The sequence below is a fragment of the Hypanus sabinus genome, chromosome 4 (assembly GCF_030144855.1).
Source record: "Hypanus sabinus isolate sHypSab1 chromosome 4, sHypSab1.hap1, whole genome shotgun sequence".
NCBI classification, from domain to species: Eukaryota; Metazoa; Chordata; class Chondrichthyes; order Myliobatiformes; family Dasyatidae; genus Hypanus; species Hypanus sabinus.
This window is the reverse complement of record NC_082709.1, coordinates 353,108-374,640: the sequence shown is the minus strand read 5'-3', so window position 1 is coordinate 374,640 and position 21,533 is coordinate 353,108. Positions and strand designations below refer to the sequence as shown.

The 21,533-nt window shown below is 42.5% G+C and overlaps 1 protein-coding gene across 1 annotated transcript in view; it reads left to right on the top strand.

The window, feature by feature from the left end:
• Positions 1-21,533, top strand: part of slc15a2 (solute carrier family 15 member 2) — a 219,807-nt gene that overhangs the window by 36,127 nt on the left and 162,147 nt on the right. The window contains exon 5 of the mRNA XM_059966270.1: positions 2,841-2,933. Within this exon, the coding sequence (XP_059822253.1) occupies positions 2,841-2,933 (93 nt within the window). The remainder of the gene's footprint in view (positions 1-2,840; positions 2,934-21,533) is intronic.

Sequence of the window (21,533 nt, the reverse complement as noted above, 5' to 3'; positions counted from 1 at the left end):
TGGAAGACAAACGTGTTGCAAACCTTTATTACCTCTGCTCCCGCCACATGCAGAAACGTAACACATTGCGCTTTCTCCATCTTTTTAACCACACAGCTAGCGGTGCAAAACCGCTCAAACTGCTAAAGCCATACCTTCCAATTCTCAGCAAGATTACCTCATAGGCTTAAACTTGACAGTGGCTGTAACTGTGACTTTTTTTTCTTCCACAATTACTTCTGACACCATGTAGTATTGATGTGACTAGGACACTGCAGTATATTGAACAACCACTTTTATTCACCAGACTTCCACTTTCTATAACCCCCGTTCTGACATCATACACACTCTGACCTACGAATACTCATACAGTACATTACAGGTGTTACTCTGGTTGACAATCAGTGGTGTGCGGTGTGCCACAGGGGTCAGTGCTGAACCTGCAACTGTTCACGATATACATTAATGATCTGGAAGAGGGGACCAAGTGTAGTGTATCTAAGTTTGCTGATGACACTAAATTAAGTGGAAAAGAAAATTGTGCTGAAGGTATGGAGAGTTTGCAGAGAGATATAGATAGGTTAAGTGAATGGGCAAGAGACTGGCAGATAGAGTACAGTGTTGGTAAATGTGTGGTCAGTCACTCTGGAAGGAAAAATGGAAGATCAGGTTATTATTTGAATGGTAAATTGCAGAATGCTGTTGTGCAGAGGAACTTGAGAGTGCTTGTGCATGAATCACAAAAGGTTGGTTTGCAGATGCAGCAGGCTATCAAGAAGGCAAATGGAATGATGGCCCTCATTACTTGAGGGATTAAAGTTAAGAGCAGGGAGGTTATGCTGCAACTGTACAGGATACTTATGAGGCCATACCTGGAGTACTGTGTGCAGTTCTGGTCTCTTTACTTGAAACATTTAAGACTATGAAAGGAATAGATAAGATAGAGGCAGGAATGTTGTTTCCACTGGTAGGTGATACTAAAACTGGGGACAGGCTGTAGATTTAGGATGGAGATGAGGAGAAACTGTTTTTCCTAGAGTGTAGTGAATCTGTGGAATTCTCTACCTGATGAAGCAGTGGAGGATACCTTAGTAAATATATTTAAGACAAGTTTGGATAAATTTTGCATAGTTGGGGAATTAAGGATTATGGGGAAAAGGCAGGTAGGTGGAGATGAGTCCATGGCCAGATCAGCTATGATCTTATTGAATGGTGGAGCAGGCTCGACGGGCCAGATGGCCAACTCCTGCTCCTATTTCTTATGTTCTCTTCCCTCACACCCTTCAACATCTGGCACACTGCTAGTGTCTTCCACAGTGAAGACTGATGCAAAATACTTATTTAGTTCATCTGCCACCTCCTTGTCCCACGTGATTATTTCTATGGGCTCATTTTCTAGCTGTCCTATATCCACTCTCATTTCTCTTATTTTTCACCTGAAAAAACCTTTTACAGTTGCAACTGTGTGTCTATTGTATATGTCAGGGAGCTCAAATAGAACATAGAATATAGGGCAGTGAGGTAGAAGTGCTTCCAGGTGGGAAAGAGAAAAGAATATTACAATGTGCATTTCCTCAAAGACTGTCAATCATCTTAAGCAACTTATAACCATCCAGTTTTTACACTTGCCCTTCTTTCTAGTCTATGCAATAATCTGGTTCATACATTTTACTGCTGTTCTGTATTTCATTTTGGCAGTTCTGTGCGAGCTGCTTGTTTTCAGCTTCTGTTTGGGTTACTGTTGAAGATCAGAGATGAGGAGAAATGTCTACCATCCAATTACGATGGTTGAATTGAAGGGGAGGTTTCTGTGGTGAGGAACACACTAAGGTTGGGCTTGAGGTTTTTTTTGTTTGAGGGGAATGAAGAAAGAAGATGCCAGAGAGAAGAGGTTGTAGGATTTGATCCAGAGCGAGACCATGATTCGACAAAACCTGGGTTGAGATCGATTGAGACTGTGAGCTCAAGTTGTGCACATTAGACTGTTCCATTTCATTAAAATGGACCCTTTACTTTTTTGTTCCTTACTAATCCTTCAGTCAAATTAAGAACTGTAAAGATAAATTTTTAATTGTATGCGGTGTACTGTCTTTTATTTCATGGCACTCACTTATGCGAGGGAAGTGAATTACACAGCATCCATACAACAGGGGGTTTTAGGGTGGGCTCATGCATCAATCTCGTGTTTGGTGGGGCTGAAGATTGTCTTCCCTAGACTTATGCAGCCAAGAAAACCAGGGTGTTTCATATACAAAGTTTTCATTATATGCTGGAGCAAAACACTATGGATACTGGAAGTCCAAAATAAAACCAGAGATTGCTGGAAGTACTCTATAGACCAAGTCAGGGGGCATTCTTTCCAACTGAAATTTTTTTCCCACTACTCCAGTCTTTTCCTTATTTATTTTGAGATACAGAGTGGAACAGACCCTTCTGGTCTAATGAGCCACCCACCCAGCCAGCAGCAGTTTAAGCCTAATCAAAGGACAACTTACCTACTAACTGGTATGTCTTTGAACTGTGGGAGAAAATTACAACACCTGGAGGAAATCCACACATTCACGGGGATAACATACAAACTCCTTGCAGTGGTACTGGAATTGAACTCCAAACTCTGAACAGCTCAAGTTGTACTAGTGTCACACTACCACTGTGCCCAGTTCTGCTGCTGATTCCTTCATCTGACGTTCCCTGCGCTAAAAAATGTTGCTTGATTTGGTGAACACTTCCAGCATTCTCTTGCCCTGTTTCCTCATGAAGCCTTTCCCTAAAATTTACTAAGGAATAAAAATAACATTTTCAGAGTCTCATTTTGTCTTGTTAAATACTGATTAGACATTTGCTTTTCTGATCTCAAACAGGACCATCACCTTCCTGTCCATTGTGTACATCATTGGTCATGTGGTGAAGTCGCTTGGAGCTATTCCAACTGTGGGTGGTCACACCATTCACGTGTAAGTAAAACAACTAAAGTTCTTCCTTACTGTTTCATACCAATGCCAAATCTCATGGGGTTTTCAGTCCTATCACTGGAATTTTCAACTCAGAGGAATATGGAGGTTGGATTATTAGGGAAGAATATTTAGGAGAACATGATGGGAACACCACTCAGAAGGTGATGAGAGTGTGGATCGAGCTGCCAATACAAGTTGTGAATACAGATTCAATTTCTACATTAAATAGAAATTTGGACAGGTACATTGATAGCAGGAGGGTAGCAGGCTATGGTCTGGGAGCAGCTTGATGGGACTAGGCAGAGAAGAAGTTCAACATGGACTTGATAGCCAAAAGGCCTGTTTGTGTGATGAAGTATTCTATGACTCTAGTCTTAGAGTAATATGACATGAAAACAAGCACTTTGATTCAACTGGTCCATAGGACATAGGAGCAGAATCGAGTCTGCTCCACTATTACCATAAGATCATAAGATATAGGAGCAGAAATAGGTCATTCAGCCCATCGAGTCTGCTCTGCCATTCAATCAAGGGCTGATCCAATTCTTCCAGTCATCCCCACTCTCCTGCCTTCACCATATACCTTTTGATGCCCTGGCTAATCAAGAACCTATCTATTTCTGCCTTAAATACACCCAATGACTTGGCCTTCACAGCTGCTTGTGGCAACAAATTCCACAGATTTATCACCCTCTAACTAAAGTAATTTCTCCGCATCTCAGTTCTAAATGGACATCCTTCAATCCTGAAATCGTGCCCTCTTGTCCTAGAATCCCCTACCATGGGAAATAACTTTGCCATATCTAATATGTTCAGGCCTTTTAACATTCGGAATGTATCTATGAAATTACCCCTCATTCTCCTGAACTCCCAAGAGCTGCCAGACATTCCTCATACGGTAACACTTTCATTCCTGGAATCATTCTCGTGAATCTTTTCTGAATTTTCTCCAGTATCAGTATATCCTTTCTAAAATATGGAGCCCAAAACTGCACACAGTACTCCAAGTGTGGTCTCACAAGTGCCTATAGAGCCTCAACATCACATCTGCTCTTATATTTTGTACCTCTAGAAATGAATGCCAACATTGCATTTTCCTTCTTCACAACCAACACAACCTGGAGGTTAACCTTTTGGGTATCTTGCACAAGGACTCCCAAGTGTCTTTGCATCTCTGCATTTTGAATTCTCTCCCCATCTAAATAAAAGTCTGCCCATTTATTTCTTCCACCAAAGTGCATGACCATACACTTTACAACATTGTATTTCATTTGCCACGTCTTTGCCCATTCCCCCAAGCTATCTTAAGTCTCTCTGCAGGCTCTCTGTTTCCTCAATACTACCCGCTCCCCCACCAATCTTTGTATCGTTGGCAAACTTAGCCACAAATCCATTAATACCGTAGTCCAAATCATTGACATACATCGTAAAAAGCAGCAGTCCCAACACTGACCCCTGTGGAACTCCACTGGTAACTGGCAGCCAGCCAGAATAGGATCCCTTTTTTCCCACTCTGTTTTCTGACGATCGGCCAATGCTCCACCCATGCGAGAAACTTCCCTATAATTCCATGGGCCCTTATCTTGCTAAGCAGCCTCAAGTGTGGCACCTTCTCAAAGGCCTTCTGAAAATCCAAGTACACCATGTCTACTGCATCTACCTAGACTACCGTGCTTATAATTACCTCAAAGAATTGCAATAGGTTTGTCAGGCAAGATTCTCTTTTCAGGAAACCATGCTGGCTTTCACCTATCTTGTCATGTGTCTTCAGGTACTCCATAATCTCATCTCTAACAGTAGATTCCAACAACTTCCCAACCACTGAAGACAGGCTAACTGGTCTATTCTATAAGGTCCAAGAGATTTATCCACCCTCAGACCATGAACCTTCCAGAGCACCTTCTCAGTCATAATTTTCACTGCAGAAACTTCACTTCCCTGACACTCTTGAATATCTGATATACTGCAGCTGTCTTCCACTGTGAAGACGGATGTAAAATACTTATTCAGTTCCCCTGCCATTTCTGCATCTCTCATTATAATATCTCCAGCGTCATTTAGTATTGGTCCTATATCTACCCTCAGCTCTCTTTTACCCTTTATATACTTAAAAAAGCTTAGTATCTTGTTTGATATTGGTCACCAGCTTCCTTTCATAATTCATCTTTTCCTTCCTAATGACCTTCTTAGTTTCCTTATGCAAGTTTTTAAAAGCTCCCCAATCCTCTATCTTCACACTAGCTCTGGTTTCCTTGCATGCCCTCTCCTTGCTTTTACTTTGGCTCTGACTTCACTTGTCAGCCACAGTAGTTATTGACCCCTTCCTGTTCCTAACTTCCACCCACAGAGACTCCATAGATATCTTTAAATCTTTACATTTTGACACCGTCTAAATGTGCAATGTGCAATCATAGTAATTAATAATAATTTATAATAAATAGAACATTCAGTTAATATAGAATACACTCAAATCAACTTAAGTTAATGAGTCTGATGGCCTGGTGGAAGAAACTGTCCTGGAGCCTGTTGGTCCTGGCTTTTATGCTGTGGTACCATTTCCTGGATTGTAACATCCGGAATAGATTGTGGTTGGGGTGACCTGGGTCCCCGATGATCCTACGGGACCTTTTTATGCACCTGTCCTTGTAAATGTCCTGAATCATGGGAAGTTCACATCTCAGATGCTCTGGGCTGTCAACACCACTCTCTGCAGAATCCTGCAATTAAGGGGAGATACAGTTCCCATACCAGACAGTGATGTAGCCAGTCAGGATGCTCTCAATTGTGCCCCTGTAGAATGTTCTTAGGATTTGGGGGCCCATACCAAACTTCCTTAAGCGTCTGAGGTGAAAGAGGTGCTGTTGTGGCTTTTTCAGCATACAGCTAGTGTGTACAGACCACTTGAGGTCCTCGGAGATGTGGATGCCGAAGAACTTAAAGCTGTTTACCCTCTCCACCCTTCTGACTCTCAATACAGGAGCCCCTCAGGGCTGTGTACAGAGTCCCCTCCTTTACTCCCTGTACACCCATGACACCCACAGTTCTAATTTGCTCATTAAATTTGCCAGTGACACTACATTGATTAGCCTTGACTGAAACAATAATGAGATGACATATAGCGAAAATGTCATCTCTCTTAGACACAGTGGTGTCAAGAAAACAACCCTCTCAACCCTGGATCCACTGATGTCAATAGGGGTTAGCCCATCTCCATTCCTCCTGTAATCCACAACTTACTCCTTTGTTTTTGCTCCTCCACACTGCCAAGAGTCTTACCATTAATGCTAATTCTGCCATCATATTTGACCTACCAAAATGAACCACTTCACACTTATCTGGGTTGAACTCCACCTGCCACTTCTCAGCCCAGTTTTGCATCCTATCAATGAGCCGTTGTAACCTCTGTAGCCCTCCACACTATCCGCAACCCCCTTAGGTTGTGGCAATGTCTTTCCTTGGAGGCTCAGAGTTAGTGACATCGAAATGAGCATAAAAGCAATTGAGCTCACCTGGGAGGGAGGCCACGATGTTGGTGGCACCACAACGTTTGGCTTTGAAGTCTGCGATGGTATGCAGCCCTCGCCACAAGTCACGTGTGGTATCCTTTGTGAATCTTGACTCAGTCTTCTCTGTGTTTTGCAGCCTTGATAGCTTTGCGCAGATCATAGCTGCTTTTCTTGAGCTCTGGTTGATCAACAGCGATGTAAGCTTGATGTTGTGCTGTAAGTGCTGCTCACATGGAACTACTGATCCAGGGTTTCTAGTTCAGGAAGACCCTGACTGATTTCTGGGGACAACATCGTTGATGCACTTCTGGATGACGCACATGACTCCATCAGTGAACTTGGAGACATCCTCATCATGGAGGACATTCCAGTCGACGTCATCGAAGCAGTACTGCTGCATGGTGACTGATTGGTTGGACCAACAGTGGACGGTTTTAACTATGTCCGCCACTTGTTTCAGCTTTGTAACAATTACTGTCAAGGCTAACTTTGTAAATGATTCCTTCAATTGGAATCACATTTATTATCACTGATATGTCAAGAAATTTGTTTTTTGGCAGAAGTACAGTACAATATAAAATATACTATAAATGATTACAGGAAATATATATAGAAGTTAAATAAATAGTTCAAAAGGAGAACAAAAATAGTGAGGTAGTGTTTATGGACTGTTCAGAATCTGATGGCCAAGGGGAAGAAGCTGTTCCTTCATGCTCTTGTACCTCCTCTCTGATGGTAATAAGAAGAGGGCATATCCTGGGTGCTGGGCATCCTTAATGATGGATGCCACATTTCTGAAGGCTCATTAACAGGGCTATATTATAGACCAACCAATAGTCTGAGAGATTTAGAGGAACACATTTGTAGAGAAATTGCAGACTGTTACAAGAAACAAGGTTCTGATAGCAGGAGATTTTAACTTTCTGCATGTTGATGGGACTACCATACTGTAAAAGGATAAGATGGGATAGACTTTGTCAAATGTATTCAGGAAAATTTCCTTAATCTGTACATAGGTTTCTCAATGAGAGTGTATGCAATACTTAATCTCCTATTGGAGAATGTATCAGGCCAGGTGACAGAGATTTGTGCAAGAGAACACTTGCATCTAGTGATCATGAGGCCATTAGTTTCAAGGTAATTATGGAAAAGGATAGGTCTGTGTTCCTCAGGTTGAGATTCTAAATTGGAAAAAGGCTAATTTTGGTGGTATTAGATGGATCTGGCAAAAGTGGATTGGGACAGGCTGGATTCAGGCAAAGGTGTCAGTGGGACAGTGGAAGGCCTTCAAAAGTGAAATTTTGAGAGCACAAAGCTATATGCCTGTCAGAATAAATAGCAAGGATAACAGGTTTAGGGAACCTTGATTTTTGAGAGATGTTGAAGCTCTGGCTTAGAAAAATAGGGGATGCATAGCAGGTTTAGGGAAGTAGGAACTAATGTACTTGAGGAATATAAAAAATGCAAGAGCACACTTAAGAAAGAAATTTGGAAGACTAAAAGAAGGTATGAGATTGCCCTACACTGACAAGATGAAAGAGAATCCTGACATCAGTAGTGGGAAAGTTATTGGAAAGTATTCTAAGGGACTGGATAAATGAGTATTTGGATAGACATTGACTGATAAGGGATAATCAGCATGACTTTATGCATGATAAGGCCTTGTCTACAAATTTTATAGAGTTTTGCAAAGATGTTACCAGGTCAATTGATGAAGACAAGGCAGTGGATATTGTCTATCAAGACAAGGCATTTGACAAGGTTCCACATGGGAGGTTGATCAGAAAGGTTTAGTCACTTATCATTAAAGATGAGGTAGTAAATTGGATGAGACATTGGGTTTGAGGAAGGAGCTAGAGAGTAGTAGTAGATGGTTGTCTTTTTGACTGCAGGCCTGTGACAAGTAGAGTGCAGCAGGGGTCAGTGTTGGGTCTGTTGTGTTTGTCATCCATATCAATCATCTGGATGATAATATGGTTAACTGAATCCACAAATTTGTGAATGACACCAAGATTGGAGATGTAGTGGACTATCATGGCTTGCATTGGAATCTGGACCAGCTGGAAAAATGGACTGAAAAATGCCAGATGGAATATAGTGCCAATAAGTGTGAAGTGTTGCACCTCACACCTGGGATACAGATCCATAACTCAGTGAAAGTGGAGGCACAGGTAGATAGAGTTGTAAAAAAAGCCTTTAGTACATTATAAGACTAAAAGACATGGGAGCAGAATTAGGCCATTGAGTCTGCTCTGCCATTCCATCATGGCTGATCCAAGATCCCACTCAACTCCATACACTTGCCTTCAGGCCATATCCTTTGATGCCCTGACAGATCAAGAACCAATTAACTTTTGCCTTAAATATACTCGCAGACTTGGCCTCCACCGCAGTCTATGGCAGAGCATTCCACAGATTTACTACACTCTGGCTAAAAAAAAAATTTCTTAACCTCTGTTCTAAAGGGTTGTCCCTCAATTTTGAGGCTGTACCCTCTAATTCTGGATACCCCCATCAGAGGAAACATCCTCTCCATATCCACCTTATTTAGTCCTTTCAACGTTCAGTAGAATTCAACGAGATCCCCATGCATTATTCTGAGTTCCAGTGAGTACAGGCCCAAAGCTGCCAAATGCTCCTCATATGTTAACTCTTTCATTCCTAGAATCATCCTCGTGAACTTCATAGAAACAAAGAAAACTTACAGCATAATACAGGTCCTTCAGTCCACAATGCTGTGCTGAACATGTACTTACTTAGAAATTACCTAAGGCTACCCATGGCTCTCTATTTTTCTGAGCTCCATGTACCTATCCAAAAGTCTCTTGAAAGACCCTATCATATCCGCCTCCACCACGGCTGCCAGCAACCCATTCCATGCACTCACCACTCTCTGTGTAAAAAACTTACCACTGACATCTCCTCTGTACCTACTTCCAAGCACCTTAAAACTGTGCCCTTTCAGCCCTGGGAAAAAGCCTCTGACTATTCACATGATCAATGCCTCACATCTTCTTATACACCTCTATCAGATTACCTCTCATCCTCTGCCGCTCCAAGGAGAAAAGGCAGAATTCACTCAACCTATTCTCATAAGGCATGCTCCCCAATCCAGGCAACATCCTTGTAAATCTCTGCACCCTTTCTATAGTTTTCACATCCTTCCTGTGGTGAGGTGACCAGAACTGAGCACAGAACTCCAAGTGGGGCCTGACCAGAATCCTATAAGCTGTAACATTACCTCTCGGCTCCTAAACTCAATCTCATGATTGATGTTCGTATGCTTTCTTAAGCACAGAGTCAACCTGCAGAGCAGCTTTGAGTATCCTATGAACTCAGACCCCAAGATCCCTCTGTTCCTCCACACTGCCAAGAGTCATACCATTCATACTATATTCTGCCATCATATTTGACTACCAAAATGAACCACCTCACACTTATCTGGGTTGAACTCCATCTCCCACTTCCCAGCCCAGTTTTGCATCCTATCGATATCCCCCTGTAACCTCTGACAGCCCTCCATACTATCCACAACACCTCCAACCTTTGTGTCATCAGCAAATTTACTAATCTACCCTTCCAATTCCTCATTGGTATAAAAACCCTAATGTCTATATACTGTAAGTCATCCCTGTAATTGCCAAGATCCTTTTCTATAGTGAATACTGAAGCAAAGTATTAATTAAATATCTCTGCTATTTCCTCCAGTCCCATACACACTTCTCCACTGTCACACTTGATTGGTCCTATTCTCTCACATCATATCCTCTTGCTTTTCACATTCTTGTAGTATGCCTTGGGCTTTTCTGTAATCCTGCCCGCCAAGGCCTTCTCATGGACCCTTCTGGCTCTCCTATTTTCATTCTTAAGCTCCTTCCTGCTAACCTTCTATAATCTTCTAGATCTATAACATAGATCTATAATTCTTTCAAAGGCACTTTAAAAGGCAGGACTTCTTGTCAGAGCGGGCAGCGGAGTCCGTGGAAGCAGAGTCCTGGGCTTTGGCGAAGTGGGCTTCGGTGTAAGGGGACTTCGGTAAGCCTGTGTGATTGCTCGCTGAGGGGAAGAAGGTAAGGTCGCTCGGTGCTTTTTAGACTTATTCTATTAATCCAGTTCAGGTATGGGGGAGACAGTCAGAGCAGTGGTGTGCTCCGTATGCAGTATGTGGGAAGTCAGGGTCAACACAGTTGTCCCTGATGACCACACCTGCAAGAGGTGCGTCCAGCTGCAGCTCCTATCAGACCGAGTTAGGGAGTTGGAGCAGGAGCTGGATGAACTACGGATCATTCGGGAGGTGGAGGCAGAGATAGATAGGAGTTATCAGGAGGTAGTCACACCAAAAAACCAAGAAGTAGGCAGATGGGTGACGGTCCAGAGAGGCAGGGGGAGCAGGCAGAGAGAGCAGAGCACCCCTGCGGCCATTCCCATTAACAATAAGTATACCGTACTGGATACTGTTGATGGGGATGACCTACCAGGAATGAGTTGTAGTGGTCCTGCCTCTGGCACAGAGATTGAACCCTCAACTAGAAAGGGGAGGAGGGAAGAGAAGAGAGCGATAGTTTTAGGGGACTCTATAGTTAGGGGGGCAGATAGGAGATTCTGTGGGGCAGATCGGGAGTCTCGGATGGTATGTTGCCTCCCTGGTGCCAGGGTCCGGGACATCTCAGATCGGGTGCAGGCTATTCTTGAGAGTGAGGGCATGAACCCAGATGTAGTGGTCCATGTAGGGACCAATGATGTAGGTAAGGTGAGTGAGGGGGTCCTGCTTAGAGAGTTCAGGGAGTTAGGAGTGAAGCTGAAAGGCAGGACCTCCAGGGTGACAATCTCGGGATTGCTACCTGTGCCACGTGCGAGTGAGGCGAAGAATAGAATGATTATGCACATTAATACGAGGCTGAGAGCATGGTGCAGGAAGGAAGGGTTCAGGTTTTTGGATAATTGGTCTTTGTTCCAGGGACATTGGGATCTGTTTCGAAGGGATGGTCTACATCTGAACCGGAGGGGTACTAACATTCTTGCAGGAGTATTTGCCAGTGCTGCTCGGGGGGGTTTAAACTAGATGTGCAGGGGGCAGGGATCCAGATCCAGAGGGTTGGTCAGAAGGTGCATGGGGTTAAATGTGTACAAGGTTTGGGTGATCTTGAGAAGGTCATCAAAATTCAGGGTGCAATTTGCCCGATGGAAGTTCAAGGAGCTGGGTTAGGTACAGTAGACAGTGTTTTAAGCAAAGAGAGGAGGAATGGGCTAAGAATTCTATACTTGAATGCGCGTAGTGTCAGAAATAAGACAGATGAGCTTGAAGCTCAGATGAAAATGGGGAACTACGATATTGTTGGGATAACGGAGACATGGCTGCAAGGGGATCAGGCCTGGGAATTGAGTGTACCAGGGTATACGTGCTATCGTAGAGACAGAAATATGGGAAGAGGGGGTGGGGTGGCCCTGTTGGTGAGGAATGAGATTCAGTCCTTAGCAAGAGGTGACTTGGGAACAGGGGAAGTAGAGTCTGTGTGGATTGAGCTGAGGAACAGTAAGGGTAAAAAGACCCTAATGGGTGTTGTGTACAGGCCCCCAAACAGTAGCGTGGATATTGGGTACAAGTTGATTAGGGAGTTAACATTGGCATGTGCTAAAGGTAATGCAGTCGTTGTGGGAGATTTCAGCATGCAGGTGGACTGGGAGAATCAGGTAGGTGCTGGACCCCAGGATAGGGAGTTAGTGGAGTGTCTAAGGGATGTATTTTTGGAACAGCTTGTGCTTGAGCCAACCAGGAACGAGGCTATTTTGGACTTGGTGATGTGTAATGAACAGGAATTGATAAGTGATCTTGAAGTAAAGGAGCCATTAGGAAGTAGTGATCATAACATGATAAGTTTTTATCTACAATTTGAGAGGGATAGGGGCAGATCAGAGGTGTCAGTGTTGCAATTAAATAAAGGAGACTACGGAGCCATGAGGGATGAGCTGGCCAAAGTTAAATGGGCGGATGCCCTGGCAGGAAAGACAGTGGATCAGCAGTGGCAGATATTCTTGGGCATAATACAAAAGATGCAAATGCAGTTCATTCCAATGAGAAGGAAGGATTCAAAGAGGGGGAAGGGGCCACAGTGGTTGACAAAGGAAGTCAGAGATTGTATAGCATTAAAGAAAAAGAAGTATGACAGGGCTAAGATGAGTGGGAATTCAGATGATTGGGAAAGTTTTAAGGAACAGCAGATCTTAACTAAAAAAGCAATACGGAGAGAAAAAATCAGGTATGAGCTCAGTCTAGCCAGGAATATAAAAGGGGATAGCAAAAGCTTTTTTAGCTATGTGAAGAGAAAGAAGATAGTTAAGAACAATGTTGGCCCCTTGAAGAATGAATTGGGAGAAATTGTTATGGGAAACAGAAAATGGCAACAGAATTTAATGCATACTTTAGATCTGTCTTCACCAGGGAGGACACAAGCAATCTCCCAGATGTATGGATGGGCCAGGGTCATTAGATATCAGAGGAATTGAGACAGATTGACATTAGGAAAGAAACTGTGATGAGTAGACTGGTAGGACTGAAGGCTAATAAATCCCCGGGTCCAGATGGTCTGCATCCGAGGGTTCTAAAAGAGGTGGCTCAGGAAATTGCGGATGCATTGGTAATCATTTTCCAATGTTCCTTAGATTCAGGATCAGTTCCTGAAGATTGGAGAGTGGCTAATGTTGTCCCACTTTTCAAGAAGGGAGGGAAGGAGAAAACGGAGAACTATCGCCCTGTTAGCCTAACGTCAGTCGTGGGGAAGATGCTTGAGTCCATTATTAAGGACGAAATAGTGGCACATCTAGATGGCAGAAATAGGATTAGGCCGAGCCAGCATGGATTTACCAAGGGCAAATCATGCTTGACTAATCTGTTGGAGTTTTTTGAGGGTGTAACAAGGATGTTAGATGAGGGTAAGCCAGTAGATGTTGTGTACCTAGATTTTCAGAAGGCATTCGATAAGGTGCCACATAGGAGATTGGTGAGTAAAATCAGAGCTCATGGCTTTGGGGGCAGGGTTTCAACATGGATAGAAAACTGGTTGGCAGATAGAAAGCAAAGGGTAGCAGTGAATGGGTGTTTCTCAGACTGGCTGGAGGTGACTAGTGGGGTACCACAGGGCTCTGTATTGGGACCACAGCTCTTTACGATTTATGTCAATGATTTAGATGAGGGCATTGAAAACTATATCAGCAAGTAAACTGGGTACTAGTCAGTACTGACGATAGTCAGTACTGACAGTAAACTGACGATACTAAACTGGGTGGCAGTGTGACATGCGAAGAGAACGTTAGGAGAATACAGGGAGACTTGGATAGGCTGAGTGAGTGGGCAGATACTTGGCAGATGTCATTCAATGTGAATAAATGTGAAGTTATCCACTTTGGAAGCAGGAACAAGAGGGCAGAGTATTGTCTGAACGGTGTCGAGTTAGGTAAGGGAGAAATGCAAAGAGACCTAGGAGTCCTAGTTCACCAGTCAATGAAGGTGAATGAGCAAGTGCAACAGGCAGTAAAGAGGGCAAATGGAATGTTGGCCTTTGTTAGAAGGGGAATTGAATACAAGAGCAAGGATGTCCTTTTGCATTTATACAGGGCCCTGGTGAGACCACACCTGGAATATTGTGTACAGTTTTGGTCTCCAGGTTTAAGGAAGGACATTCTGGCAATTGAGGAAGTGCAGCGTAGATTCACTAGGTTGATTCCTGGGATGGCAGGGCTGTCTTACGCAGAGAGATAGGAGAGATTGGGCTTGTACACGCTGGAATTGAGGAGATTGAGAGGGGATCTGATTGAAACGTTTAAGATAATTAAAGGATTTGATAGGATTGAGGCAGGAAATATGTTCCAGATGTTGGGAGAGTCCAGTACCAGAGGGCATGGATTGAGAATAAGAGGTCAGTTATTTAAAACAGAGTTGAGGAAGAGCTTCTTCTCCCAGAGAGTTGTGGAGGTGTGGAATGCACTGCCTCGGAAGATGGTGGAGGCCAATTCTCTGGATGCTTTCAAGAAGGAGCTGGATAGATATCTGATGGATAGGGGAATCAAGGGATATGGGGACAAGGCAGGGACTGGGTATTGATAGTGAATGATCAGCCATGATCTCAGAATGGCGGTGCAGACTCGAGGGGCCGAATGGTCTACTTCTGCACCTATTGTCTATTGTCTATAATTCTATAATCTTCTAGATCTCTATCATTACCCAGTTTTTTGAACCTTTCGTAAGCTTCTTTTCTTCTTGACTAGATTTTCAACAGCTTTTGTACACCATGGTTCCTGTACCTATCATCCTTTCCTTGTTGCATTGGAACATATCTATGCAGAATGCCATGCAAATATCTCCTGAACATTTGCCACACTTCTGCTGTACATTTCCTTGAGAACATCTGTTCCCAATTTATGGCTCCAAGTTCCTGCCTGATAGCTTCATATTTCCACTTACTCCAATTAAACATTTTCCTAACTTGTCTGTTCCTATCCCTCTCCAATGCTATGGTAAAGGAAATAGAATTATGATCACTATCTCCAAAATGTTCTCCCACTAAAAAACCTGACACCTGACCAGGTTCATTTCCCAATTCAAGATCAATTATAGCCTCTCCTCTTGTAGGCTTATCTACTTGTTGTGTCAGGAACCCTTCCTGATCACACCTAACAAACTCCGCCCCATCTAAACCCTTTGTTCCAGGTAGATGCCAAACAATATTGGGGAAATTAAAATCTCCCACCATGATAACCTTGTTATTATGACACCTTTCCAGAATTTGTCTCCCTATCGGCTTCTCGATGTCCCTATTACTATTGGGTGGTCTATAAAAAACATCCAGTAGAGTTATTGACCCCTTCCTGTTTCTTATTTCCACCCATAGAGACTCAGTAGACAATCCTTCCATGTCTTCCTCCTTTTCTGCAGCTGTGACACTATCTGTGATCAGCAGTGCCACACGACCACCTCTTTTGCCTCCCTCCCTGCCCTTTCTGAAACATCTAAAACCTGGCACTCTTAAGTAACTATTCCAGCCACTGAGTCATCCATGTCTCTGTAATGGCCACATCTTAGCTGCAAGTACTGATCCATGCTCTAAGCTCATCTGCTTTGTTCATGATACTTCTTGCATTAAAATAGACACATCTCAAACCATCAGTCTGAGCACATCCCTTCTGTATCATCTGCCTATCCTCCCTCTTGCACTGCCTCCAAGCTTTCTGTATTTGTGAGGCAACAGCCCCTTCCTTTCTGTCTTCAGTTCGGTTCCCACCTCCCAGCAATTCTAGTTTAAACTCTCCCCAATAACGTTAGCAAAGTTCCTGCCAGGATATTGGCCCCACACGGATTCAAGTGCAACCCGTCCTTTTTGTACAGCTCACGCCTGCCCCAAAAGAGGTATCAATGATCCAGAAAACTGAATCCCTGCCCCCTTCTCCAATCCCTCAGCCACACATTTATCCTCCATCTCATTCTATTCCTATACTCTTGTCACGTGGCACAGGCAGTAATCCCAAGATTCTTCCTTAGAAGTCCTGCTTCTCAACTTCCTTCCTAACTCCCTGTAGTCTGTTTTCAGGACCTCCTCCCTTTTCCTACATATCTCGTTGGTACCAAGATGTACTGAGGTATTGAGTATTGAACAATGAAGAAGGGTTAGTTAGCAATCTTGTCGTGTGAGGCCCCTTGGGTAAGAGTGACCATAATATGGTGGAATTCTTCATTAAGATGGAGAGTGACATAGTTAATTCAGAAACAAAGGTTCTGAACTTAAAGAAGGGATAACTTTGAAGATATGAGACGTGAATTAGCTAAGATAGACTGGCAAATGATACTTAAAGGGTTGATGGTGGATATGCAATGGTAAGCATTTAAAGATCGCATGGATGAACTACAACAATTGTTCATCCCAGTTTGGCAAAAGAATAAACCAGGGAAGGTAGTGCATCCGTGGCTGACAAGGGAAATTAGAGATAGTATCAAGTCCAAAGAAGAAACAAACAAATTAGCCAAAAAAGGCAGCACACCTGAGGACTGGGAGAAGTTCAGAGTCCAGCAGAGGAGGACAAAGGGCTTAATTAGGAAAGAGAAAAAAGATTATGAGAGATAGCTGGCAGGGAACATAAAAACTGACTGTAAAAGCTTTTATAGATATGTGAAAAGAAAGAGATTGGTTAAGACAAATGTGGATCCTTTACAGTCAGAAACAGGTGAATTGGTCATGGGGAACAAGAACATGACAGACTAATTGAATACCTACTTTGGTTCTGTCTTCACTAAGGAGGACATAAATAATCTTCCGGAAATAGTAGGGGACCGAGGGTCTAGTGAATGGAGGAACTGAGGGAAATACATGTTAGTAGGAGGGTTGCTAATGTAACCATACTTTTTAAAAAAGAAGTGAGAGAGAAACTGGGGAATTATAGACCTGTTAGCCTGACATTGGTGGTGGGGAAAATGGTAGCATCGGTTATCAAAGATACAAGGTAAATGGTAGGACACTGAGGAGTGCAGTAGAACAGAGGGATCTGGGAGTACAGATACGTAATTCCCTAAAAGTGGCATCACAAGTAGATAGGGTAATAAAGAGAGCTTTAGGTACATTGGCTTTTATAAATCAAAGTATTGAGTATAAGAGTTGGAATGTAATGGTGAGGTTGTATAAGACATTGGTGAAACCGAATTTGGAGTATTGTGTGCAGTTTTGGTCACCTAATTACAGGAAGGATATTAATAAGGTTGAAAGACTGCAGAGAAGGTTTACAAGGATGTTGCCGAAACTTGAGAAACTGAGTTACAGAGAAAGGTTGAATAGGTTAGGACTTCATTCCCTGGAGCGCGGGAGAATGAGGGGTGAATTGATAGAGGTTTCTAAAATTATGATGGGTATAGATAGAGTGAATGCAAGCAGGCTTTTTCCACTGAGGCCAGGGGAGAAAAAAACCAGAGGTCATGGGTTAAGGGTGAAGGGGGAAAAGTTTAAAGAGAACATTAGAGGTGGCTTCTTCACGCAGAGAGTGGTGGGAGTGTGGAATGAGCTGCCAGATTAAGTGGTGAATGCAGGCTCACCTTTGACATTTAAGAAAAACTTGGACAGGTATATGGATGAGAGGGGTTTGGAGGAATATGGCCCAGGTGCAGGTCAGTGGGACTAGGCAGAAAAATGGTTTGCCACAGCCAAGAAGGGCCAGAAGGCCTGTTTCTCTGCTGTAATGTTCTATGGTTCTATTATTGAAGATTAACAAAAAAAAGATACATTAAGTCAATATGTCATATATACAATAAAGAATTAAATTAGCAAATAACTGATTAACAAAGCTAAGCAATATATCAATAATAATAATAAGAGAAAATAAAGTGTTAAGAACATTTTTTACTAAAAAAAACCCTACTAATTGAAAAAAAACAAACAAAAAACCCATTGGGAGCGCAACCCCAGAGCTATACATCATACAAGCTTCCATAGAAAAAAATATCAATCTGCCAACTCAAATCCACTTTTAAAAAAAAAATTGGAAAGAAACCATATTAATTAACTCAAATCAAATGATAGTAGCGGATGTTACTTTGACTTCTGATTTTCTCCAAACTAAGGCATAACATCACCTGAGAGAACCATTGTGTCAAAGTAGGAGCAGAAACATCTTTCCATTTCAACAAAATAGCCCTTCTGGCCATTAATGTAACAAATGCAATTACATGTTGGTCTGATGGAGAAATACCATGAATGTATTGAGGGACTATACCAAAATTTCCCTCAGTATCAATAAAGCATGTCTGTCTGTCAAATAAAACTGTCAATTTTAAATTTTAAAACTTTAGAAATTGTAGAGAAAATAGACTTCCAAAAACGTTTCAGTACAGAACACAACCAAAACAGATGTGTCAATGTAGCTGTCTCAGTTTTACATCTGTCACACTATCAACATTAGAAAACATTTTAGACAGTCTCTCCTTTGTTAAATAGTAGCGATGTACAATCTTAAATTGAATTAGAGAGTGATTGGCACAAATCGAAGAAGAGTTAACCAACTTCAAAATCCGCAGCCAATCTTCTGTTATCAGGGTCATGTTAAGCATGTCATATCATATCATATAAACAGGTCATATCATGTCCTGTGATTAAGCAGTCATTACGAATTTGCTTCCAGTTTCGTAACTTTTTATTGGGAAAATTTATAATTTATTGTTACAACAGCACAATTACCCTTCACTTAAGATTAAGCAAGATTGGGAGAGAGAGCTTAACATGGCCCTGATAACAGAAGATTGGTCATTATCTTCCATGCAGAACATAAACCATCCACATCCACCCTATGCCATCTGTGTGTGGCCAAGCCAATTCTGGATACACAAAGCAGGGTCTCCTTCCTCAAATAACACCCAACAGATTTGTTAGGAAAGATTTCCCTTTACAGAAACCATGCTGACTATGACTTACTTTATCATTAGTTTCTAAGTAACTTGAAACCTTATCCTTAATAATAGACTCCAACAATTTCCCAACCACTGAGGTTAGGCTAACTGGTCTATAATTTCCTTTCTTTTGACTAGCTCCCTTCTTAAAGACTTATGTGATGTTTACAATATTCCAGTCCTCCAAAACCATGCCAGAATCAAGTGATCCTTGGAAGATCATGACCAATGCATCAGCTATCTCTTCAGCAACCTCAATCACAACTTTGAGACGTAGTCCATCTGGTCCAGGTGACTTATTCACCTTAGGACCTTTCGGTTTGACCCACACTTTTTCCTTTGTAAATGCAATGGCATTCACTCTTGCTCTCTGATTCTCATGGACCTCAGGCATACAGCTAGTAAAGGCAGATGCAAAGAATGAACCCTTTAATTTTGTCTGCTATTTCTTTGTCCCCCTGGGTGTCATTGTAGAACAGTCATTGAAGTTGGGCATGCAGGTACAGCAGGCGGTGAAAAAGGCAAATGGTATGTTGGCATTCATAGCAAAAGGATTCAAGTATAGGAGCAGGGGGGTTCTACTGCAGTTGTACAAGGCCTTGGTGAGACCGCACCTAGAATATTGTGTGCAGTTTTGGTCCCCTAATCTGAGGAAAGACATTCTTGCCATAGAGGGAGTACAGAGAAGGTTCACCAGATTGATTCCTGGGATGGCAGGACTTTCATATGAAGAAAGACTGGATCGACTAGGCTTATACTCACTGGAATTTAGAAGATTGAGGGGGGATCTTATTGAAACGTATAAAATTCTAAAGGGATTGGACAGGCTAGATTCAGGAAGATGGTTTCCGATGTTGGGGAAGTCTAGAACGAGAGGTCACAGTTTAAGGATAATGGGGAAGCCTTTTAGGACCGAGATGAGGAAAAACTTCTTCACACAGGGAGTGGTGAATCTGTAGAATTCTCTGCCACAGGAAACAGTTGAGGCCGGTTCATTGACTATATTTAAGAGGAAGTTAGATATGGCCCTTGTGGCTAAAGGGATCAGGGGATATGGAGAAAAAGCAGGTACAGGGTTCTGAGTTGGATGATCAGCCATGATCATACTGAATGGCGGTGCAGGCTCGAAGGGCCGAATGGCCTACTCTTGCACCTATTTTCTATGTTTCTATGTTTCTATTACTACCTCACCAGTATCATTTTCCAGTGGTCCAATATCAACTCTCACCTCCCTTTTACTCTTTATTTAACTGAAAAAACTTTTAGTATTCTGCTTTATATTATTGGCTAGTTTGCCCTCATATTTCATCTCTTCTCTTCTTATAGCTTTTCTGTTGCCTTTTGTTGTGTTTTAAAAGCTTCCCAATCATCCAACTTCCCACTCACTTTTGCTACCTAATATGCCCACTCCTTGTCTTTTTTGCAGTCCTTAACTTCTTTTGTTAGCTATGGTTGCCTTCACCTGCCATTTGAGAATTTCTTCCTCAGTGGGACATATCCATCCTGCGCCTTGTGAACTATTCCCAGAAAATTCAGCCATCTCTGCTCTGCCATCATCCCCTCCAGTATCCTCCTCCAATCCACCTGGGCAAGCTCCTCTCATGCCGCTGTAATTGTGGAATATTGTGATACCATAATTCCATTGTAATACAGATACATGTGAGTTATGCTCCTCCCTCTCAAGTTGCATTATGAATTCAATCATATTATGATCCCTGCCTCCTAAGGGCTCTTTTACATTAAGCTTCCTAATAAGATCTCAGTTACTGCACAGCACCCATTCTAAGATTGCATTTCCCCAGGTTGGCTCCAGCACAAGCTGCTCTAAAAAGCCATCTTGTAGGCATTCAACAAATTCCTTCTCCTGTGATCTGACACCAACCTAATTTCTCCAATCCCCTTGCGAAGTCTGCCATTACAATTATGTCATTACCACTTTTACATGCCTTTTCCAGCTCCCTTTGCAATTTCAACCCTACCTCCTGGCTACTTGGAAGCCTTTATATGATTCCCATGCAATTTCTCAACTCCATCCACAAAGATTCATCATTCTCTGACCCTATGTCATCTCTTTCTAAAGATGTAATTTCATCTTTTACCAACAGAGTCACACCACCACTTCTGCCTTCCAGCCTGTCCTTTCATTACAAAATATCCTTTGATGTTAAGTTCCCAACTATGGCCTCCTTTCAGCCATGACTCAATGCTGCCCACAACAGCCTACTGATTGTGCCACGAGTTTGTCCACCTTATTCTGAATACTACGCTCATTTAAATACAGCTCCTTCAGTCCTGCTTTCTTTGTCCTTTTGAATTTTACCTCTGTGGTATATCATGTTGACCCCAGATGTACGGAGTCTGATAAAAGGAGGTTTTTTCACTGCTGGGTCCAGTCGCTGCTCGCGAGGTGCTGATGAGCGGAATCTCTAGAGACACCCAGTAAAAAGAGGTTTCATTGTGGGGGCTATCATGCATGACTGGATACACTGAATACTGTGTAATTGCCCTAAGAATTGATTAAGTAGTTTGTGTGTTTGAGCCTGTGTTAAACTATTGTCTGGGTAAGTGATTAAGATACATGGTTACGGATGCTGCAGGGATTAAGCATTGGTGTGATTCAAAGAGATTGCCCGTAACTAAGGCTTGTGTTCTGAGCGGGGTGGATGAATTGCAGCC